Source organism: Desmodus rotundus, chromosome 5 (assembly GCF_022682495.2).
Source record: "Desmodus rotundus isolate HL8 chromosome 5, HLdesRot8A.1, whole genome shotgun sequence".
NCBI classification, from domain to species: Eukaryota; Metazoa; Chordata; class Mammalia; order Chiroptera; family Phyllostomidae; genus Desmodus; species Desmodus rotundus.
The window spans coordinates 150,894,151-150,917,149 of record NC_071391.1 but is presented as its reverse complement, the minus strand read 5'-3'; the positions used below and the strand labels follow the sequence as shown (position 1 = coordinate 150,917,149).

At 51.7% G+C, this 22,999-nt stretch overlaps 1 protein-coding gene across 1 annotated transcript in view; it reads right to left on the bottom strand.

The window, feature by feature from the left end:
* ALK (ALK receptor tyrosine kinase) overlaps positions 1 to 22,999 on the bottom strand; it is a 630,248-nt gene that overhangs the window by 54,964 nt on the left and 552,285 nt on the right. The window contains exons 9-11 of the mRNA XM_053924484.1: positions 22,824 to 22,993; positions 8,252 to 8,346; positions 7,947 to 8,075 (exon numbers count right to left, since the gene is read on the bottom strand). Coding sequence (XP_053780459.1) covers positions 7,947 to 8,075; positions 8,252 to 8,346; positions 22,824 to 22,993 — 394 coding nt within the window. The remainder of the gene's footprint in view (positions 1 to 7,946; positions 8,076 to 8,251; positions 8,347 to 22,823; positions 22,994 to 22,999) is intronic.

Sequence of the window (22,999 nt, the reverse complement as noted above, 5' to 3'; positions counted from 1 at the left end):
CTTTGCTTCAACAAGCACAGAGCCGAATGGGCTCCGAGGGGATGCAGGGCTGTTTTGCAGGCGTAACCAGCAAGTCTGGGAGAAAGACGATAATTAAAAGTGAACTTCCCAAGTAATAAGTGCCTAATGCACTTGCACTGATGGAGGGGCCTTTAGTGTTCTGCTAGTCTTGAAGCTAAATGATCTTAATCAAGGCGTGCTGAGACCAGAGTTCTTGGACCATTTATTGTCTCCCACTTCTGTGACCTTTCACCGAAGCAAATGGGAAAAAACAGCTTGTTTTCTCAGGCTGGCCGGGAGAGAGAGAGAGAGAGAATGAGTTCTCTCCATCACTAAGAGGAGCTGTGACATGGTGTTGAGGCATTTTGTCTTCGGTTTGCCATAATTCCGACCACTAGTCTACGGTGTTAGGTCAGAGGCCCGTGAGGTGATCTGGAGCCTGTCAGAACTGGGTAATGCTGGACTATTTCTCCAGCGGGGCCCAGGGTTGGGCATTTCCACAGTAACGCTATTGATTCCTGGCTTTCCCAAAGGACACGGGATTTCTTCAAAAGAAAAAGGATGATCAAAGTATAATTTGCAAAGTACCCATCTTGGATAAAGACCTTCTCACCCTCTGTGGCAAGATGGAGTCAGAGCCATGGGGTGGGGGTCCCGTCCTACTTTCAGGTGTGTGTGACCAGACATCGGAAAGGGAACCGGAGTCCTTCTCGTGCTGGGGTGACAGTGGCTTCATCTCGGGCTTACGTGACCCCAGCGCGGGGCAGCAGAGTGTTCAAATCCAGCGCCAGCACAGGGCTTGGCACAGAGCAGGCGCACGGCACGTGCTGGTTAAAATGAACTGGGCTCTACATGAGTTTTTTCTTTTTTAGAATTCGGACTCAGGGAATTGTCAAAACATTGGCTAGAAAGCAATGATATTTTCTGCATTGAACGCTGAGTAAATCTCCTGAATGGGCGGAGGAAATGGGTCAGTCCGGATGCAGCAGGAGCTCCCCCCATACCATGGTCAGCATCCAGGTGTGGGGCGAGAGTGGAACTTTGGAGTGCGCTGGCCTGAGTTGGACTCTGGCTTTGCAGTTTACTGCCGGGGCAAGTCCCAGAACCTTTCTGACTCTGTTTCCTCAACTCTAAAGTGGGGAAAAGAGCCGTGGCTCACACAAGCCCTCTTGACACGTACCCACTCACGTGATCCTTTCACCAAACCTCTGGGATGTAAACACTAAGAATATCAGCTCCATGTTTTAAGGTGGAAAAACAAAGGCACAGAAAGGAGAAGGCAGTGGCTTCAAGTAAGTGGCATAGCTGGGACTTGAACAAAGGTAGTCTGTGTGCTTAAAAACCATGCCACAGTGCTTCCTGATAATGATGTCATCCTCAGGGAGCCTGGTGGGGGGCGGGGGGGCCTGGAAGGATCCTACGAGACACACCGAACACGCCGAGTAGCTGTGGGCTGTGTACAGATGAAAGGGGGCAGTGTGCACACAGGGAGCGTTCACCTGTTCACCTGGGATGCTCTGCTGCAGGTGGGCACTCTGCCTGGGGAGCCTTCAGTTCTAACCTGTCACCATCACCAGGTCCCTGTGGAAGTGCTTTCTCTCCCCTGGCAGCCAAGCAGGCCCTGAACCTCAGTGTTGGCCACCCCTGAGGGATGTGGACTGGCTCTCCAGCGAGCAAAGCTGCTTGCACTAGAAGGGACTCCTTAACGTCGGTAATGGGGACCCTGAGTCGCGAATTAGTTTCACGCCACCTCTCTTCCTGGAGTCGTGTTTGGGGAGGGAGATGTATCCAAATGAAGAGTGACATCCTAATTGGGACGACGCCAAACGTGCTGCAGTGACTGGGGGCCCATGAGCCTCGTTAAGGCTGGTGCTTCATGTGTCATCACTGGTTTGCTTGCTATAAATAGATGAGAATCTAAAATTAGTAAAATGAGGAGAACAGGAAGCAATAGTGCTTGGTTGGAAGCACTTAAATAGTGGCCAGCTGAGCAGGGAAATGCCAGTGCCCTAACCGGTTCCAGGGGCTGTATCTATGGCCCCATGCCCACCTGACTCTTAGAGTTGCTACCCGCAGCTGAATGGGTGCTGACGGGGTGCCATCCGCGCCCCGCCCCCCGTGAAGGCTGGGGTGCACAGAGGGACGTGATTAGCTGCAACGTGCAGCTCTCACGTGTGCGTGGGGGCTTTGTGTGCCTGGAGCGCTGTTTCGAATATTAGTGAAGATGCAGATGTGCTCTGTTTAAGCAAAAACCGATGTTAGAAACAAGGTTTCTCAGAGATGAGAGACTCCTCTGGAAGACCTTTTTGACAGTGGGATTCCTTTAAAATTTCTTGATCACAACTGCGCCCTTCCAAATGTTACCTGGATTAGAAAACTTTATTTTTTTATGTGATAAAAAACCCCATTCTTTAGCCTTTTCCATCAGCTGTATAACTTGGGGCAAAGTTACTTAACCCCTGTGGGCCTCAGTTAGCTCATCTGTGAAAGGGGCATCCTATCACAGCACCGGGAGGGGGGGATGCGCCCGAGACAGCCCGCCACAGCTGCCGGCACGCAGCCCTGCTCAGCGACCAGCGCTTGTCATCACTGTGTAAGGGGCAAACAGCATCAAGCAAGGCCTTGGCTGCCTGAGAGCCGAAACCTCACAGGGATGCCCTGGGGCTCTGAGCCCACTCCTCCTCGCCTTCCCACGGCCCAGGCTCCTCCTCTGTGTTGAGAAAGTTGGGCTGCCGTCTGGGGCACCTAAAACTTTGTTTCAAATCGGGCTTTCATTGACAGCTCATTACAAATGCAGAGTCTGACCTCCCATTCTCAGACATTCAGATTCCACAGGCCGGTGGAGCCCAGGAATCTGTGTTTTTGATGGGCAGCCCCTGAGGGGCCCCTTTCCCCAGCCAGGTGACCAGAGCAGATGATGCGAGGGAACACAGGAGAAACCCCTGGCTGGCTCCAGGTTACTGACGGCCAACCTGCTCACTGCGGCACCCCCGAAGTCCAGATTCTGTCGCTGGGCATTTCTGGGGAAAGCTGTTAAGGAGGCAATGAACCCAAGAGCCCAATCTGAGCGCTCCCAGAGTGAGTGGAGCTTCCTGGCCCTCCTGCTGTTACTTGTTTCCTTCCATTGCCTGGGCCTTCTGCTTCCAAACTGGCAAGAGCTATGGCTACAGCAGGAACCCCAGCTTCCTCTCTGCCCTGATCTGGCAACAGGCTGCCTGCAGTGCCAACAAGTATAAGATGATAGGATTTTCAAAGTTGGGTTGGAATACATTTATTTATTTAGGAGCTGGGTAAATCCTTACTGATGGGCGTGCTGCTGAAGCGAGCTTGGCTGGGCCCGCAGGGCCTGAGCACAGAGGGCTCTGCTGGAAACGAAGACCCCCAGTGAGTGAGAGGACAGGTTCTGGGTCAGGGGGGCTGGTCTGGCAAAGCCTGCCCTCCAGCAATGCTGTCATCCCCCGAAGGGCGTGCTTGGGACGTAATGGCTCTAGCTACAAATTCTATTAACTCTAATAGTTGTTCTGCGGTGAATGGATAATGCATTTAGCAGAAATAGACCCAATCAATTTATATGAAACACATAAAACTTCCTCATTGGAATTGGCATCTGTTCTTGAATCACAGGAGCGTTACGTGGGAATGGACAGTCTGTCACTCTTCCTTCTGGGCACATTAGCAGTGCCACGGGTTAATTAGAGAGCTGGGCCACATACAGCTTGGACTCCCTCACGCCGCATCCCTTCACCCCGCAGACCCATGGAGCTGGGGGTGGGGAGGGACCTGGAGACCATCTACTTCAAACCCTGACTTTTAAAAATACCAGTTTTCCACCCTTGTCTGTTTCCGTGCGCCCCTCTTATATGAGCTCTGTTACCTGTGTGCGGGCTGATGTGTCCAGGCATCAGACCAGGGAGGGAAGGCGTACAGAGGTGGGACCGCCCAGGGTCATAGCTTGCTGCAGCAGGCCAGCCAGGGCCATGCCCAGGGGCTCGGACTCCTGCTCTTTTCATGACCCTACAAGTTTTTAATTACCACTCCCCCTGCCCCCACCTCCCATTTGGCAAGAGATGTGTACTCATAAAATGGTAAACCAACTCTCATCGGCCAACTCGGGGGCTAGACTGTGATGTGGCGCCAGGACTCCATGAATTAGGGTTACCTGTGGGCTGGGCCCAAGGTTTAGGCTGCTTCTCAATAGAACTGAACTGGCTCCTTTCCACTGTCCCTACACAACCTGTGAGCTTGCAGGAGAAGAAGAGAGGGGTAGGGAAGCTGAGGCGGGGTCACTGGGCCTTGGGGGTCCTGCCTGTCCTAACCTGGGCTTTTAGAGAGAGGCAGGACGGCAGAGCCTGCCCACACCTCCTCACCCCTAACGCTCATTAGGTAGAGAGAGAGGGAGAGGGAGAGGAGAGCTCTGGAGCTCTGCGATGGCATTATCCCAGCCATTCGGTCAGTGTAATTGTATGTGCAAAGCTGACAAACGTAATTTTCTCAGACTTAATACTTGCCCCATTTTCTCTCTCAGTTTCCTTCTGATTAGCTAAAGTGACTCAGGCTCTGAGAACTCTTTGTGAGGCACCTGGCTGGGCTCTCCCCTGACTGGCTGCTCAGCTCCACCTCAGGGGCTGGCGGTGAGGGACCCAGGTGTCAGGCCCTCGTGGGAGCGGGGAGGACTGTCTTGGAGGAAGTGAGAAGTGTTTAGGAAAACTTGATAGCTTCATGAATGAGTGTCTTCTGAAACTGCCTTCGCCTTTCCAGCGGCTGCTCTAGCACCTGGCAAGAGGAGAGTTGAAATGCCACCGGCCGCCCTTGTTCCAGCCCAGCAGAAACGGACAGCGCTGAACTTTGGGAAGAAAATCTTATTATCTTGTCTCCTCTGACAATTGATTTGTTTACTGGTCAGGCAGGGGCTCTCAGCTGGGATGTGCTACCTGCTCTTTCCCTTTTTTGCTGATGATCTCTGATTGGAGACCTGGATACTCAGAAGTAGCTTGGCTGGCTGAAAAAATGTAGACTTCAGGGCCACAGGCTGGTGCCCTTCCTTACCAGCTGTGGGCACTTACATTCTTCTCGATCACCTTCCTCATCTCTACACTGCTAACAGCAGCAGCTGTCTGTCCCTGGGCCACAGTGAGGACAGGAGGGGTTGACGTGTGGAACACCCTAGCCCTGGGTCAGGCAGGCTTACCAATTATTCCTTCCCTTTCCTTTCCCTCCTGGGCCCCAGACCTCCCTGCCTCTCCAGGGGGGCTCCCAGGGAGGAGCACTGAGTTGGGGTGCAGCTTCAAGTTGCAGGCTGTGATCTGCCGGGTGCCAGCCCACTTGGCTGCCCTGGGCTGGAAGCTCCAGATGAGTGTGGGCTCACCTTGTCCCCGCTGTGCCTGGCCCATGGGAGGTGTGTACCAGAGCTGTGTTTGCCCTGGTGATTATTTCTGAGTGGGTGTGGCCCTGACCTCAGCCTCCCCGTGAGCCTGTTGGGTCCCTCCTCCTCCAGGACCCCTCCTCTCCCTGCACTTCTCTCCTTGTAGGCACGTAGCTCAGCCTCAATCATTTGTCTACCTGTACTCTCTTGTTCTAGTCTGTGAGTCCTTGGAACTCCTGACCTGGATCTTGTTCTGCTCAGCACAGCTGAATGCTGAACTCCCCTCACAGGAAGTGGGAAAGAACCGTGGGTGGGTCTAGATTCAAGCTGGCAAGAGTGAACCTCAGCTCTCCCTGACCATGAGGCTGAGTCCTGGCCAAGAGCTGATTCAGAGGGCCCAGTGGACCTTGTCTTGTGGGTGGTGGGGAAAGGAGGCCCTGCTCCCCTCTTCCCTACAAATCCTCCTGATGCAGACAGCCCTCCCGCCCCCCGCTAGCATCTACAGCAAGGTGGGACTGGGAGATATGCCAGGCTGGGGGGAGATGCCTCCTGCTACTGAAACATAGCAGGCGAAGAGGGGCTGGGAGCCTGCCTCAGCTTCTCCCTCACCTGAGCTACTCCCCGAGGTGGCAGTGGGTCCCGGGAAAGCACTGGCTCTTTATTTGGTTCTCTAAAGCCTTCGCAAGGAGCCTACTAAGGCTCAGTGTCCTCTTCCCTTTGAGCTGGGGCTACTCCAGAAGGGGGTCTGGAGACAGAATGCTGGCCCAAAGCCATTCGCCCACCACTCCTGCTCTGAGGCTGGGGCCACACAGTAGAAGGTGTATTCCAGCCATCATCATCTCCAGCCCCTCAGGCAGCCACTCGCTTCTCATTTCATCTGCAGGTGGTAGGGGAGCGCCACCGCTTCCGAGTCACTGCATGACTTCATTAGTCCGAGTGGCCATTGGGCAGGCCCTCCTCGGTCAGCCTTCTAGGACAGCGGGAGTCATACAGCAATAAACCTGAGAGTCAGGCAGGGTGGATGGCTGGGTCCTAAATGCTGGCTGCAGGGGGGCCAGCAGCTGACATTGGAGAACTGAGCTCAAGCATTAAGTGCCCACCAGTCAATCAATAAGTGTATCTGGAACCCCTGCTATGTAATCAGTGCTGGTGGCGAGGCAGGGCGGCAGCTTGCGGCGATGTTTGCTTAGCACGTCCTGAATTTATCGCAGGAGGCAGGTTGACAAAGGGCCAGGAAGTAATGGAGGCAACTCAGTGGGATGGGGTGGTGGGGGAGGCCGTTGAACGATTAACAGTGGGTGGCCTCCCCCATGTTCCACGTTTTCATGAACCATGAACCACGAGGCAGGTTTGGGAAACAGAGATCGGGGTTTAGGAGGCCTAGTGTCCCTTTGTGTGGAGACATGGAAAGGCATTTTGAGGTTCTCGTGAAAGGTGAAGCAAGGAAAGGGGAGAGGCCATGGGAAAGGCAGCACTCTCTTTCCCCTGGTTTGGCAGCTGTTAGATCAGGCAGGAGTTCGGACAGGACAGTTAGTCCTGGGGCAGCTTTTGGAGGAGAGAAAGGAAAGGATGTCTTCAAAAGCAAGCGAAGCTAATGTGTACATAGTGCATAGAGAGCCAGTGAATTGGGCGCAAAGGTATAAACCGCTACTTTTTGTTTGTATTTTGCATTAAATGAGGATTTCACTTTTATATGTGGAAATGAGAGATTTACCATTTCTCTATTGTTATTTTAGTAAAGAATTATCTTTCGTAGGAAAAAGTGTGGGTGAGCATGTGCTGTACACCTGCTTCTCCAGGTTACTCAAGTCGGAAGAAGCCTCACGTACCCAGGCCAACCACCCACTAGGCGGAGCCCCTTGGTCTGCTGGTGTTGGGCCCAGCGACCTTCATCAGCTTCTCTGGGGCTAGGCTCACGGAGCTAGTAACTGCTAAGGAACATCAGGCTGGGTTGGAGACTGATTCCGGGAGATTTCCTCCTGGTACAAAGGGTAGCTGAGCACTCACACCCATGGTTTAGGGCCAGAGGCTGAAGAGGCCAGCGTTTGAAGCGGCAGAGCCCCCACAAGAAGCCCTTCGGCCTGGGGGCTGCTGAGTCAAGCAGCTTTGGAGGGGAGCCAAGCTTTGGGGAAGTGTGTGGAACCTGATGCTTTGGGGCCATTAGCCACGATGGGCTGGCCTGCCTTTGTGCGACAGATGACCTTGATCTTGGGCCCAACAGTCCTTATGAGGAGAAAAGTCTACCGAAGGTTTGCTTTGCTCAGTAACGGAGAGTGGCTTCAGGGACCGAGTTGGGAGGACACCGGCTTGGTTCTGCTGTTTGTCGGGGCCTGGGTGTTGTTCCCCAGGCACGGAGGACAGATGCCCTTTGCACAACTTCCAGGAGCTCCATTTGCCCAGGTAACAAGAGAACCACACAGCTTCCTCTTGGAGCCCCAGAGCCAGAGTACGGTCACCGTTCCTTCTAAGGGCTGACACTTTTACTCTTTAAACCTAGCCCCCCGCCCCAGTCAAAACACGTATCTATTTTCTGTCTTTTGAAAAAAAAATTAGCTTTGCTCAAATTTGTAAGTGGAACCCTTACCTGTAGGGTCAAAGATGGGGGCCTCTCTTGGTGTATTTTCCCAGAATTTCATCTCCTTGTTTGAGTTTCTCTCAAACAGATTTCTTGATTTGGGTGCTGTGTTCTGCAGCATCTTGTCCTCCCCACTGACTGGAATAGAGAAGACCCCAGTGGCTGAGTTAAGGGAGGCTCTTTAGGGAGAGGGATGGATATGTTCTGGGGGAAGGAGGGAGAAAGAGGGCTTAGGTTAAGGAGGGACAGTGAGGCCCGGGGTGGTCTGGGCAGAACAGGGGCCAGGGCCGGGGCTGGGCCCAGGGTGAACTCACTGGTGAGGTAGCAGTCCAGGCTGATGGAGATATTGTCAAAAGCCACGGTGGCTCTGGATCCTTGTCCCCACCAAGCGACAATCTGCAGCCAGAACCTGCACGTGTGAAGAGGAGCCTGCATGAGGACACCCTGGGTTGGCTGTGTCTTAGGATTCAGCATGCAGCAAAGGGTGCTGATACCTGCTCGTGGTTAGTTTTTATCCGCCTCGCCCAACCTAGAGCGGCTGTCCAAGGGAAGCAGTCAGCATTGCCCCTTCTTCTCCAGCACAAAGCACCGCCCTTCCTGAGGGGTTGCTCCATGTGTTAACCTAATGTGGAATCTGGGGCTTGGGTCTAGGACTCCTGGAAACTCTGAGGAGACCTTTCACTTTCTGGGTGTGCAGGGTGGGTGGAAATGGGTAGGCTTGATATTCAGCTGGTACTCCCCAGTGGAGTTGAAGTCATTATTATAAAATGCTTCTGTACCAACTAATAAAGAGCCACTGTCCCTTGAGAGTCTCCGACCTATGGCTTCAGGCAGCCTGGTTCCTTCCCTGGTACCCCTGGATTTCCCCATCACCCAGCAAGCAAAATGTCAGTCACTCGCACGGCGGCGGCCTCAAGGACTTGGGGTCCAGCATCAGTTCTGACTGGGGTCGGTCTGTGTAGTGCCCAACTGGTTATTACATATTAAATGAGCTGACTATGAGCCGCAGGGGTGGGGTAGGGTGGGGTTTGTAAACAACACTCAGTGGGTCATGTGTATTCACAGTAAACCCTCTGAGATATCATCGCTCTCCACCTGTTTCATAGCCTTGCAGGGTCATTCCCAGCCCTGTGGCCAGAGAAGGCGTTGGAGGGGGGAGAAACAGAAAATATCTTCCGTTCCTTTGTCTCCTAGGGAGTCATCCTCTGGGAAGGCTGTCAGTCAACCTGCGTGAAGTGAGAGTTTCCCGAGAACTTCAAACACCTTCCCCCTTTCGGAAGTCAATGCAGAATGACCAGATGCAGTCCCTGGTGTGGATGCTAAACCATCAAGAGAGGGAACCTGTGCCTCTACGGGTGACTGAATAAGCCCTGTGTGGGACAGCCATGCAGTGGAATGCTGCTCGCCGATATAAAAGAATGGACTGAACACAGGCTGTAGAATGGCTGGACCTCGAAAACATCATGCTAAGTTAGAGACGCCAGACAACAAGTTCAAGACCTCATGGTTCCATTATATAAATGACTCCATTTACATGGAATGCCTGGAAGAGGCAAATCTATAGTATAGAGACAGAAAGCAGATTAATGGTTGCCTACAGCTGGGCGTGGGGACAGTGTTGACTGTAAACCAGCAAGCGTCCTTCTTGGGGTGATGGAACTAGTCTAAAATTGGACTGTGGTGCTCTCTGTGCAACTCTGGACATTTGCTAGAAGTCGTTGACACGTACACCTAGATCAGGTGAATAACTAGGTATGTAAATTACAGCCCAATAAAGCTGTCAGGAGTAAAGGGGGGAGAGAGAGAGAGAGAAGAATGTCGGCAGCTGGGGTAGGTGGCGGGAGCAGAAAACCAGGGTGTTGGTGGGAATGGGAGACTGGCAGTGTGGAGACCGTGGGGCAGAGGCAATGTGGGATACATACGTTACCAGAGGGAGGAAAGGCCCCCGGGGAAGAAGCACGCAGGGGAAGGAACATGCACTCGGGATTTGTGCTTTACAGTTGAGGAGTGAGCTACCAGCCAGGATGGAAGCCCCACTGTGACCGTGAGTAGATGGCCTCCAACCAGTGCAAGGACCGGTCAGGCGCTGGCGTGGTTACTCCCAGCCAGAGAACAAGCACTGCCTCCTGTGCGGAGAGTACTTGAGGCTGAAAGCACCCTTTTGTCTAAATAGTAAGTTCGTGATTGGTTATTCTTAACTGAACTACATAGTAAGCCCATCTATGCCTTTACTCGACTTGTGAAATATGATCATTCACAAATAATTCTTCTTGTGTGCAAGTGACAATTAGAGGGCCCAAATGTGGCTCAGCTCTAAAGAGGAAATGCCTGAGTCTGTTGTACCCATGGCCAAGCCCCCTGGAGCCCTTCTGGCCACATTCCCCATGTCAGGACCTACATTCTGCATCCCCCCCGCCCTCCGCGACCCCCTGCCCAGTCAGGACAGACCAGCAAGAAGGGCTGGTGGTTGGCAGGGCATGGATTGGAATGCGCCCAGTGGAAAATGCCTGAATCCTGCTCTGGGGCGCCTGGGCATGCTGATGAGTGTGCATGAGGGATGGATAGCACAAAGACCACCCATCTCGTGCAGCCAGCTCTTGGCACATGGGTATATGCCTCTGGGAGCCATCTTTCTTTATGACTTTGATGAGCACCTATCAAACAGGTTTACATTTCAAATGCACCCGTCTTGTATTGGGCCCTTTTTAAGGCCTAGGGGGAATTCTAATGGAAATGCAGCAGGAACACTGTATTCAAGTTGTTTCCTGTCTAGTGGAGAGATGAAGGGTGTAAAAATACGTCAGTGCAGAATAAGGTAGCAAGCAAATGCAACATGAGAGATGTGGCCAAAATGCGGAAGGAGGAATTGCACCAGGCTGAGGAGATGGGAAGTGGTTTTGAAGCTGGTGTTGAAAAGCGAAAAGGACTCCAAGGTGTGCATGTGGGGAGGAGGAGCCGGGAGGGGAGGGCATCTCGCACGGGGAACTGGGGTGAGGGATGTGGCAGAGCAGATGGGCCCTCTGGCTTGAGTGTGAAGGGTGTGGAAGGGGGTAAAGATGGTGAGAGGCACATGTGTCTCACATGCCTTCAGCAGGTTTCTCCGAGTCTTGGCAAAGCTACAGCTCCAGTTCCCCACATCTGCAAGGGTGTGCTCCTGGCCGAGCCTAGGTACCCCTGCACACAGCCAGGCCCGGGATTCTCGGGTGCTCAATGAGGGCCCTAATACTGCTCGCTTGTTCTTTTTACAGCAGTGGCCTGGGGCAGGGAGATGTTGCTCCCAGGTTCCGGGATGGTGTCTGGAGAGAAGCGTGTTCTCTGCGGGTGGAAGCATCAGGAATGCAGAGCTGCCTGATGCTCCCGCACAGCAGTGGGTAAGGGGCCCGCGGCACACCTTTCTGATTCTCCAATGTGTCACCCCCTAATCTGACATCCATAGGCCAGGGGGCCGTGCCGGTCATGGAAGTCAATGCTGAGCTGCATCATGGGTCTACCACCACTGTGGGCTTGGGGTGCCTGGGCCTGTAACTTACACATGTGTGCCTATCAAGCATGGGGGAAGGGGACAGAAATCCCTGTTTTCCCCTAAATGGGCCTGCCGGAGAAACTGTCCATCTCCCCTCCTACCTTCTTCATTACTGAGAGATTAGAGCAGCAAAGTTCTCAAGCAGCCACTGGGACTCTTAGCATGGGTGGCGTGATGCACACCAGGGCTGGAATGGTTTCTGAACAGAAGAGTTTCCAAAGTGCTTTGTGAGGCACTGGCAGTGGCAGCTGCTGTTTAACAGAGTTTGATTGACGCTGGGAATTGCACATATTTTGAGTTAGGAACACTCGTAACAATCAGAGAAGACTCAATCAGATGTCAAATCGGAGTAAACATGAGATGCTGCCTCTATCTACCCAGGAAGCCAACCCTCCCCCAAATGCTCCGGACTCCAGATGCTACAGGGAAGGGACAGGTGGGACAAAGGCTGTGGGAGGGGCAGGGGTGAAGCAGAAGCAGAGTGGGAATGCAGTCTGGGGATGGTAGGTGATGGGGTAGGAAGGGGACAGCAGAACTGATCTGTGGGGGCCCTGGCCAAGAGGTGATGACTGGGGCAAGCCAGATTCAGGCTTCTTTACTCTGGATGGCACTTGGTTGCGTGTCTGTACCTGAACCTTAGGTGAAGAAGAGTTGTTCCTGGCTCTGCTCACCCTCTCCCTGCTGGAGACGGTGGGGGGAGACTTCCTCAGGGCACTCAGGGTCTTTCTGGCCCAGCCACTCTTTCCTGTTGTTTCCTTCCCACCCACCCACCCAAGTGCAAATACCCAGTTACTCTCCAGAGTCAGCCATGGCCTCAGGTCCCAAGCTCTAGCATGTGCCAGGTGGGCCACTCTGGGACTAAGAGGAAGTTCTAGCACGTACCACGTAGAGTGCTTGGGTCTGAGGCAAAGTTCTGGCACACACCGGGTAGACCACTCTGAGACCAAGGGAGGGTTCTGGTATGTACCAGGTGGAGTGCTCTGGGTCGGAGGGAAAGTTCTAGCATGTACCAGGTAAGTTGCTCTGGGTTTGAGGGAAAGCCAGGTCCATTCAGGATCACAGGGGTCAGGTGGTTCTAATGCACAGAGGTCACTCTGCTGCCCCTACCCCAGAGCCATAGCTCCGTGTGCGGAAAGGCAGCTGAGCCCCCAGGGCTACAGAAGTCTTGCCCTGCCTCTCTGTGGGCAGCCTGGCCAGGGAGGAGGGAAGAGCCAGCTCTTTGGGGCTCCTCCAGCTCCCGCACGGATCTGGGCTATTGAAGAACATGGCAGCTGACTTCCCCTTGGTCCAGCCCTTAGCACTGGAGGTTTCACGACCTGTCCCTCTATAGTTCACACCTGCTCATCTCTTTTGGTCTCTCTAAAGACACATTTAATTAAATGGGTTGTTTTGGCCTTTTCTCTTTAATCCAGCCAGTGGGGTTTGGAGCTTGTCGTTAAACAGATTCAGCTAGAGATCTTGTTGGAAGCCTGGCTTTTTGCAAAGAATGCACGTCCTGACTCCATGTTGCTCAGCTTTGCAAAGAGGCCTATTGAAAGTTGGCCCTGAAGGATTCTGGGAGAGGGCCATTTGGACAGTGTGCCAGGCTTAGAGGCGTGGCCTTGGAATGGGGTTTCTCTCAGACTCACTGGGCAGATCTGTGCAGAGAAAGTGCTGATGCTGCTCACACACAGCTCAAAAATGCTCAGTCTCATCCAGGCTACAGGCTGTTAATGGACAGTGAGTGTAATGCCTTATTTGCCACTCTGCCAGCCTTAGGGATTGACAAACCTAATTAAGTTCACTTAATGATTTGAAGCCGCTGACAAAAAGGTGTGTGTCTGCATGTAGACTGAGGGAATAGGAATGATTTGGAGAGAGGGCAAGACAATGGCTGGACTAGGCAAAAGGCATTTGATGGATGGGCTCCACGTCTCTGATTCCTCCGTCAACCACTCAGTGGGTTTGGAAGGAGGGAGGCTCTGCATTCCTTCTTGCAGCTGGGGCTTGTCTGGACTCTGGCTGCTCAGGATAGAGCTGGCAGATTCAGCTGAGGAAAACCACCTTCTCCAATTTCTCACTGCACAGTTGATTTGCTCAGCAAAAGTCTTCTAAAATGGCCTGTCACCAAGCTTGGGGCGCAGTATGCATTTCTATTACAATAACGTATGTGATGAAAAAGCCTGCCGAGTCCATCCTATTATCTGTGTAATTGGCTTCGGTTACCGGTTGAAGAGGAGGGGCCGATGGCCAGCTTTGGGTTCCCGAGACCAGCGCTGACTAGGATGGACACGCCAGGGCTGGACACGTGCGCCCTGACTCTAGGAATCTTCAGCTTCTGTGCTGGACAGTGGGGATGGCTGGACACTCAAGGCCAGGCTCGGCCACTGGATCACTCTCCCTCTCACTCTCGGAAGTACTTTACTGTCTCCAGACTTGGTTTCCCCTTTGAGCTTAATGACACCAAGAGCAGTGAGAGAAAGTCAACACAGGGTGACACCAGGATGGCTGAGGGCCATCGAGATTTTTCACAATGACTCAGGAATGACCTCACAGTGACTTCCACCTTTGGGGTGGAAGAGGGCAGAAAATGAATTTTCAGTCGGGCTGAGCACACATAAATAACCCCTGGGACTCTAACGTTCTCAGTCCCTGGCTGCCCGGCGTCGGCTGTGCGTCCCCTGGAGGCTGAGACTAAGTACATCTGACTTCCACAGCAGCCCTGGCCCAGCAGGGCCGGTCGGTGCCTGTGCACAAAAACACCTGCCCCACAGGCTGGAAGGGGTCAAGTACCCTGAGGAAAGAGAGGTAATAGACTTGGAAGTGGGGGAGGGATGTTCCTGTAGGAGTTGCTGAAGTGAGACTAGGTCTGGAAGGCCAGCAAAAGAGGAAAGAGCAGGAACCTCTTGGGAGCATCATCTGTCTCGCCCAAGATAGTAGCAAAGGCAAGATGGGACCCCAGGCCTCTCAATCCCAGGCAACTCCATTCACTGTCCCTTGCAGAACTCTCCCAATTCTTTCATCTCATTCCGTCTCTTATGCACTCCATAATATTGGTGAAGTGCAATAAGCCCCTGGGAGCAACTGGGGACCTGGAGGGCTGTCCAGAGCTAGAAAGTGCCTGCATCCCTTCTTCTCAGAGACTGGGATGTCTGCTCTGCCTCCTTCAGAGAGAGACGTCCCCAACTCTGGCCTCTTCCACGGCCCTCTGCTGCTGTGCTGGTAGGCAGCTTAGAGGGCTGAGGTGGTGCTGGAGATGGTGGCACTTCCCATGGGGAAAAGACCCAGGAAAAGAGGTATTTTCTTCTCTGATAGTTTATATGGGTGAATTAACAGCCTTCTCTGTTGGGTGGAGGCTGAGTTTCAGAGGGAGAGTGAAGACTGGGCTATATATTTGGTGGGACCCTGAGCAAGTCACTGAAACTCGGTCAGCGCCACCTTGGTTTTAGAAAATCTGTCACGTGGGTATTTTCACAGTGGACATACTTTTTTTTTTTAACATGGGAAATTCCAGTTCATTGTTCCATTGTTTATATTACATTTTATTAAAAAATCTGTGTTTCTCCGGGGAGTATTGTAAGTTACGTACCTCCCCCCACTGCCTTTGAGCAAAGATTACTCGAGCACTTAGTATGTTGAGTCAGGCACTGTGTCTGCAGCCAGAAATACAGAGATACATGACGCGTGGATCTTGACCTTGAGGAATTTGGACAGATTTGCAATTCACATTATTCACGGACTAGGGGATTTCTAAAGTGCTTTTCAGTTCTTCCCTCATAGAGCTAAAATCTGCACGACCTGGGAGAACATTGCATCTGGGCTGTGAGAGAGAAGGAGTCAAGAAATACTCTGAAGAACTGATTGCCTAGGAGAACGGTGGTGGAGCAGAGGACGGAAGAATCACTCAGGGGCAGGTGTGCTGGTGGGGGCTGTGTTCCAGGTGTGGGAGGGATGCCAATCAGGCAGCTGGAACCCCAGTTGGAGACTCAGGTGGAAATAACGACTGTGAATTATCTGCATGGACGTGAGGAACAAAGCCATGAGTACCAGTGAGGTTCTTGGAGAATAGCACCTAGAGAATTGGACTCTGCTTCAGGGATCAGCAGCCCAGTTATCCCTTAAGTTCTAAACTTCATGCCTGGGGAGAGAGGGGGCTCAGAACGTAGCGCTACATTTTCAGAGGCACTAAGAGTTGTCTATGAAAAACATGCATCTGGCGACTTGTGAACTGAGCTGTGGGCATTACCAAGAAAATCTCAAGCAGATCTGAACATCCCTTTATTCTAAAGGGGTTCACTTATTGCCAGTTTGAGCGGCTGCCTCTTAAACCAGGCTCATAGGCTGGATCTGTCTCAGCGCTTTGCACTCTTGATTATGAAAACTTAGCAATCAAAAGCAACAACTTGTCCCAATCGTCACAGTAAATCAGCGTTAGAAATAGGATTTAAAGCTCAGAATTGCTAATCTATTCCTTGCTCCAATGGTCTGGGGTATTTTCTGAGAAAGGAACAAGGCCAGATCCTTCCGGAGTTGGGAATGTTTGATTTGTACACATCCATGCCTTGTTGCACTTTGAGCCGCTGAGCACCAGCCACAGTGCTCCCCCCGACCCCCCGACCCCCCTTCTCGGAGGGCCGAGCCAAGGGCTGTCCTGGCCTACGGTGCCACTCGAAGGTAGCAGCAGAAGGGACCTCTTCTCCTCTGGCTCCTCTTCCCCTTTCTGAGCTCCATTTTGAGGCTAAATCATGTCACGTTTGGTCCCTCCCCAGAGCCTCCAATGTGTCTGTGCTCTGGTTTCCAAGCCTACGGCCAGTCTCGGTGCTCAGTGGCTCTCTCTTCCCCACAGCCCAGAGTCCAAAACACCTGGCCCAATACCCACACGCAGCCCCTCTGGAGGAGACCGCTCAGGGCTCTCTGATACAGCCTAGTTAAACCGCATAAGACAGTCCTGTTGCTGAGCTCTGCTCTCCCTGACAGCCTTCTTTGGAACGCTCTGTGCCTTCTGCATCTCCCGAAGACCTAAATTTTCCTCGAGTTCCACCTTTGAATGATCCCGTTTTCTTCACGACAGCTCCCCTGACACACGGAGGTCACTGCGCCATTTGCACGCCAGCCATACTCTGTGGGGCCCTGCACAGTGTCTCCGTGTGCCTGTGTGCCTCTCAGTGCGAGTGCATGCCTGGTGACCCAGCGAGAGGCTGGGCCATTCACCCTTCGCATCGTCTGCACTTGTTGGGGGCTTATGGATGTTTGCTGACGATGTGACGGCTAGTACTTCTCCAGTTACTTAAGGCTCTGTCTTGTCTACAAGACAGCTGAACTTGACATTTTATGCCGGTGACTTCCATATGTGGTCAAACATCAAAATCACCGAGGGAACTTTGAAAATATACACGTTCCTGGGCCCAATGTGTAATCTACTGAGTTAGCGTCTCTGTGTGTGGGGCCCAGGACGCAAGACTTACCAACGCGTGGAGCAGCTAACGAAGGAATCGGTGTTCCCAAAGAACTGGCTCTGCCTAATGAGGACAGCCCTGCCGAGGCGCTCGGCCCCTGCGGCTCCAGGAAGGGACAAGTGCTGCCACAGCTGGTCAGGGCACGGCCCCTTTTGTTCTCATCTCCCACAGTGAGGAAGAGCTGGGTCCGGCCTGCGTATGTGGGCTGCAGGCAGTCAGACCCACCTCAGGAGGGGCAGCACCACCCCGGGGGAGCAGAGCCTTGGGATCTCCCCCTCCCCTTCCCCATAAGAGGTGTGGCCTAAAATAATCCCAAACCAAAATATTTTGTTAGCAACAATGGCTACCATATATCAAGTTTTCTACTACATGCCAGCACGATGCATTCATTTCCTCAGGCGCATCCATAGAAAGCAGAGTAGCCTAACGGGTAAGGGAAAATTATTCCACCTCTTTAGACCTCAGATTCCTCTTATGAAAAAAAGGGATGAGTTATAGTATCTACTCCGAGGGAGTGGTTTTAAGGATGAAATGAGATAACGCGTGTTGAGCACTTGTTACAGTCACTGGCGCGCAGTAAGTACTCAGCAAATCTAATCATCGCTATTTGGGATCCTTCCTGTGGCCCTGTGAGAAAGCTGCGATTCCATTTACAAAAATGTGAATTCAACACAACTTTTTCAGAGGTGTGTCTAGACCTGCAAACTAAGGTTCATTGGAAATATCTGGATTTCCATTCACTGGAATTGACTATTTCTCTACTCAGGTAAGAATATGTCGTGATGAAAATGCCCCTCTAATGCCTTTCTCATCACAGAAAGATGCCCCACAAAGGGGGAGTATTGTTTTGATAGCACCCAGAGAAAAGGGGGGGTTCTGCAGGTGGGAAACAAGAATGGAACAGGGTAAAAGTCTTGGCTCTGTGGAGTTTCTGGCCTAAGTACATGAAGACATAATTCTGCATTTCGCCGACCCCATTTGAAAGATGCATTTGTGAGACATACCACTTGTCGTTTAGGGCAAAAGATGCAAATGGAACAGGGGATCTACATATCTCCAGAGGGGACATTTTTTCTCGTTAGACCCTGTATACAGTGCACAGCTAAAAGCCTCCATAATGACAATGCGGGGGAACAGCCCGCACACGTGTGACAGGTTATGTGCTTTCTCCTTGGCTGCAGGACGGCAGTGATTTGTGGGACGTGATTTGATCCATGGGGTTTCCAAATCCATCTCGTGCTGAGCTGAACTTAGCATCTGCTTCTGCTCTTTAAGCGTGTCGAAGTTTAGAATGGTGTGGGAACATTGTGTTTCATTTAGTAAGACACAGGATTATAAAGAGGAAAACTTGGAGTATGTCCCTGCAACAGACTGCCATTTAGAATAAAGGGAGAGAACTTTCCTTTCTTCCATTTTGAGAAAAGGAAAGAATGAATTCCATCAGAAAGAGTGGCAACTGAAGGGGGGAGGGGATGACGGAGTGGGGAGAAAGCGAAGAAAACTCGTCAGAGGGGGCGGGGGTAAAGCAGTGAGATGACGGGCAGGCACAATCACGCCAGTATTTAGATCGGTGCTGTCCTCCACATGGACCTTGAGAGTGCGTACCTATTCCAGGGCTGTTGCCGCTGCTCAAGCGTTGTGGGCACTGCTCTTGGAGATTTCTCTTGTCACCCTGTATAGTGTAGCTGTACAGTTCATATCATTTCACAGTGAGGACAGACGATGACATTATTCCTATCACTTCGGCTGTTTGTACGTGGATGGAAGAAATATCATGCTGTGGACCCGTGGCTCCCTGTCCTCAGCCCTCACGTGGCCATGGCAGAGTCGGCATCTTTGAGGGAGGGCTGCTACGTGTGGCAGCAGTCTGGGTACAGCCCTCTGCTCTCAAGTGCTCAGCTCTCAGCTGCTACTCACGAGGACCAGGACACATGATTAAGACCAAAGTCTCTCATGTAAAGAGACTCTGACAGGACGGTGACCAGAGACCAAGAAAGCATAGGTACCAGGCAGGTCTCTAGGGAGAGCTAGCTGTCCTAAGAGTAACAAATGCGATTTGGGGGGAGAGGGTTCATCTGGTGGGACACTGGTGTTGTGTCGATAGGGAGCACGCTTTGCACTAGTGTTTGTTCTCACGTGTGTTTTGTTGGACACGGGTTGAACAGAGGAGGAATGTTAGATGGGCCTCAACACGTGAAATTCTGTTCATTCACCTAGAATTTGGACATATATGCAATTTTCCTCAATTCATTCTGTCAACACATATTTATCAGGCATACTATGTGTTATTAATGTTCAGGAAACAGTGATACAGAAAGAAGACAGGCCTGATTTCTCCCTTATTGGTATATACTCAGATATTGAAAAAAACAGATAATAAAATATGACAAGTTATTATAGGGCCATGAGAATATATTATAGGTTTACTATATAGCCTAGGGAGGCTTCTTTAAAAGGTGAAGGAAGAATGGCAGCTAGGATGATGAAAGGTATAAGAAGAACATTTCAGGGGAAGAGAAGGGCAGGCACAGAAGCCTGGAAGGGAGAATTTAGCACGGCACAACTGGGTTGAAAGAGGCGCAGTGAGGTTAGCAGGTGGAATAATAGAGGGTGAACGGCATAAAAAGGGGTTGGTGAAGTTAGTGTTGGACAGATAACACATGGGCCCAAATAAGGAATTCTCTGAAGGAGTTTGAAAGGCACCCTAAAAACCATGGGAAGCCATTGAAGGGTTTGTAAAACAGGAAAATGTGTAGATTTACATTTCATAAAGCAATGGGTGGGGAACAAATGGAGGTCACTGCCACACCGAGGCGAAGGGATGATGGCCTCAGCTAGTTCATGCCATGCCCAGGGGCCATGCCCGGTGCCTGGAGTCTGGGAGCTCTTTAGGGCCAACCTGTGAGCCCTGATCAAGTCGCTTTAACAAACTGGCTGAGGTGTGGCAGTTGGGACGCCGGGGAGCAGATGTGGTTTGGGACAGCAGAGGGACTGAAGGTCTTGCCTCTTCTAGGTCCTCAGTGGGGAGCTGTCCAGGAGTTGGGTGCTGATGAACTAAGCCAGGACCTGCCTAAGGAAGCTTCACGGGATGTGGACAGATGGTACGAGGGGCTAACACCTGCCTCAGGATCAGGAGGAAGGGAGCTGCTGGTCTTTCTTGGTCTTTTATCTATTTTCTCTTTCTCATTTCCTTTTTATGTCCTTCCTTTACCTTCTCCCTCCTCCCATTTTCATTTTCTGACAAAATGGGCAGCTGTAGCTCACTGTCCCTGGAAGAAAGTGGGAAGACTGTGCCTCGGTTTTCCTCCATCAGAAACTTACCATTATAAGGAATCTACAGAGCACTGATGACAGCAAACTCATAGGAACCCTCATTCCATCCTAGGGTTGGGTCACGGGTTATTATTGCGAAATTGGTCGTACCAGCCTCTTCTGAGGCATTAGGTGGGGAGATGATGATGATGATTAATTATTGACTATTTACTGGGGGCCAGGCAGTTCCCCAGGCACTTCCTTTTCCCAACCCCTAAGAGGCAGATGCTGTTATTGCTCTTTTACAGAACATGGCTTGACTTGGAAGATTAGTGGTTGTGATTTGTGCTATTCAGTAAATCATCTGAGGTTACATGAGTTAGGGATGAGAACAGAGGTCAGGGGAAATAAAATTCATTGAGATCTGCTATATATGGACGCCTTTGGTGGTTGTTTATTTAGTCTTATAACAATCCTATGATGTTTTCATAGTAATCCTATGGTGTTGTACTCATTTTATAGATGTAAACACTGAGGCTGAGAGAGGTTGGATAATTGGCTGAGGTCACACGATTACTAAGTGGCCGAGCCAGTTTTTCAACCTGGGATGTTCTGATTCTAAAGCCTCTGCTTTTTTATCCACAGTGCTTTTTTTGTTTGATGGGCCAGTCACATTTATAGTCTAGTTGGATTGTAGCGAGTGAGAGCCCCTGGCCTCGTCGCCCTGCAGCTCCATTTGCCTCTGGGTCTTGATGCTTCCTTTATCATCTCTAGCTCTGGGCTAGGAATGTGTGTGTGTGTGTGGGGGGGGGTGGTTTTCCACATCAGAGCATGTCCATGGCGTGCAGGCTCCTGGGGAATGGGGGCACTCACATGTTCTGTAAGTTCACACTTGTTAGGTCATGAGGCATCATCAAACCAAGCTGGCCTTTGTCTGCATCCCCACTGGAGAGTTTGGTCTCATCAATATCAGAAATGTCAGTCTGGTAAACAGCCCTGAACAAGGAGGAGGGAGGCTGAGAACAAAGTCTCCTTCCCACAAAACTCTAGTGTATGGGTGTGAACAGAGTCGACATCTTACTTGCTGTGAAATCCCCTGGAGTGGTTATGAAAGAGAGAGGACTTGCTGGGTTGAGGAGAAAAAACCCCTTTGATTCATCTGAATTAATGTAACATCTCTCAGTAGGGAAGGCTGTGGCATCGCCCTCCTGCTCTCCATCCCCTGCGCACGGCCCCCGCAATCCCGCGGGACAGGAGACTAGCTGATGGTGGGGAGTGCCCACGCTGCCCCTTCCTTCACTCTAATTAAATCCATTTGTCCTGGGCCCACTGAGCCTTGGGATGTCCAAAGGCTTTGATCTTTAACCCACAGACTTCGAAGGAGTGGGAAGCTGGTGCTCAGTGTGAGGGCGAGGCTTTCTTCCTCTGACAGCAGAGCCCGAGTTATGAGCTCTGGAAATAGCAGACTCTGTGAAGTTTGGGTGCAGAATTTGAGACCCAGCGTTCTATTTACAAAGCTCTGTACCAACCGAAATCATCCTCTGCCTTGTCTCGAGCCCTCTTCTCTCATTTTTTGAAGGTGGATCCACCAGGATGGCAATTTAAATGTATTTCAGGAGTCTAATGCAGAGGCTGCCCTGGATTGTGGGGTTTGATATTTAGCCTACTAAAGATGGCTTTTACCTGTCCAGATCCATTCATCTGTCCCCTTTATAGAAATAACATCCTGCCTCTTTTAGTGTGGAACAGATCGGCACCAACCGCCTAGGTTCACTATGACATTCGGAGCGTCACAGGAGCAGCTGTGCCGGGCCATCTTTACTCAAGCACTGCTTGCCCCAGGCCAACTGCAGGTGGCAGCCTGGTGCCATCCCAGGGAGACAAGTGGCAGCTGAACTCTGGGGTTATGGCTCCATTTCAGAGCCACATGGACTTAATGATCCTCTGGTGTAACCCTCTCAGTTTAAAGATGAAGAAACTGAGACCAGGAGAAGTTCAAGGTCAAAAAGGTCATCAGTGATAGACTCTAATCAGGAAGCAGGGCCTTGGTGGAAGCACTCCCCTGTTTACTGAAGAATTTGTCATCCACCTCACCCCCCTGCCTCGGGGACCAGACCCCGGAGAGCACCGCACTCTGATCGACCCGAGCGCCAGTCCTCACTCTGATGCCAACCAGCTGGTGCTTCGCCTCTTTGGTTCTCAGGTTCTTCCCTCGCGAAAAGAGCAGGAGTGGGGAACATGACAAGGCCTGTCACACCTGCGTGGCAGGTTTTGTTAATTTGTTACTATCAAGTAGTCAAATGGCAAAGTGAGGAAAACCCATTAATAAGAGAAAATGCTGTGTACATGTAAAGCCTGATTATTACTCGGGAATGACATGAGTGGCTTCATTTGATTTCTTCCTGCACTATTGGAGGCAGACAATCAGGCCAGGCCAGAGGTGGGGGAGGAGAGTGCTCATTAGCACTGACATCCCTTGGCACTTTCTGTGAGCCTGCAGAGAGTGTGTGGGTGTTTGTGTGGGTGTATGCACGTGTACACATTTGTGCATGTACATGCCTGTGTGCACATCTGGATGTGTGTCCTGGGTAGAGAGGATGGGGGAGGGAAGACACGGCTCCCTTTTGCAGTCCGGCGACAGAGGAAAAGGGAGCAGTAGGGACGGGGGAGGCTCACCTGTCAGCGACGTCGAGGAGAGGCAGCACTGTCCACTGCCACAGGCTCAAGCCTTCAGTGGCGGCAACGTGCCAGATCACCCTGCTTTGCTCATTCCCGGTTTTGTTCTCCACCAGCACCAAGGAGACATTTCCCCTCAAGGCCCCATGGATGAGCCAGGCCATTCGGAGCTGTAA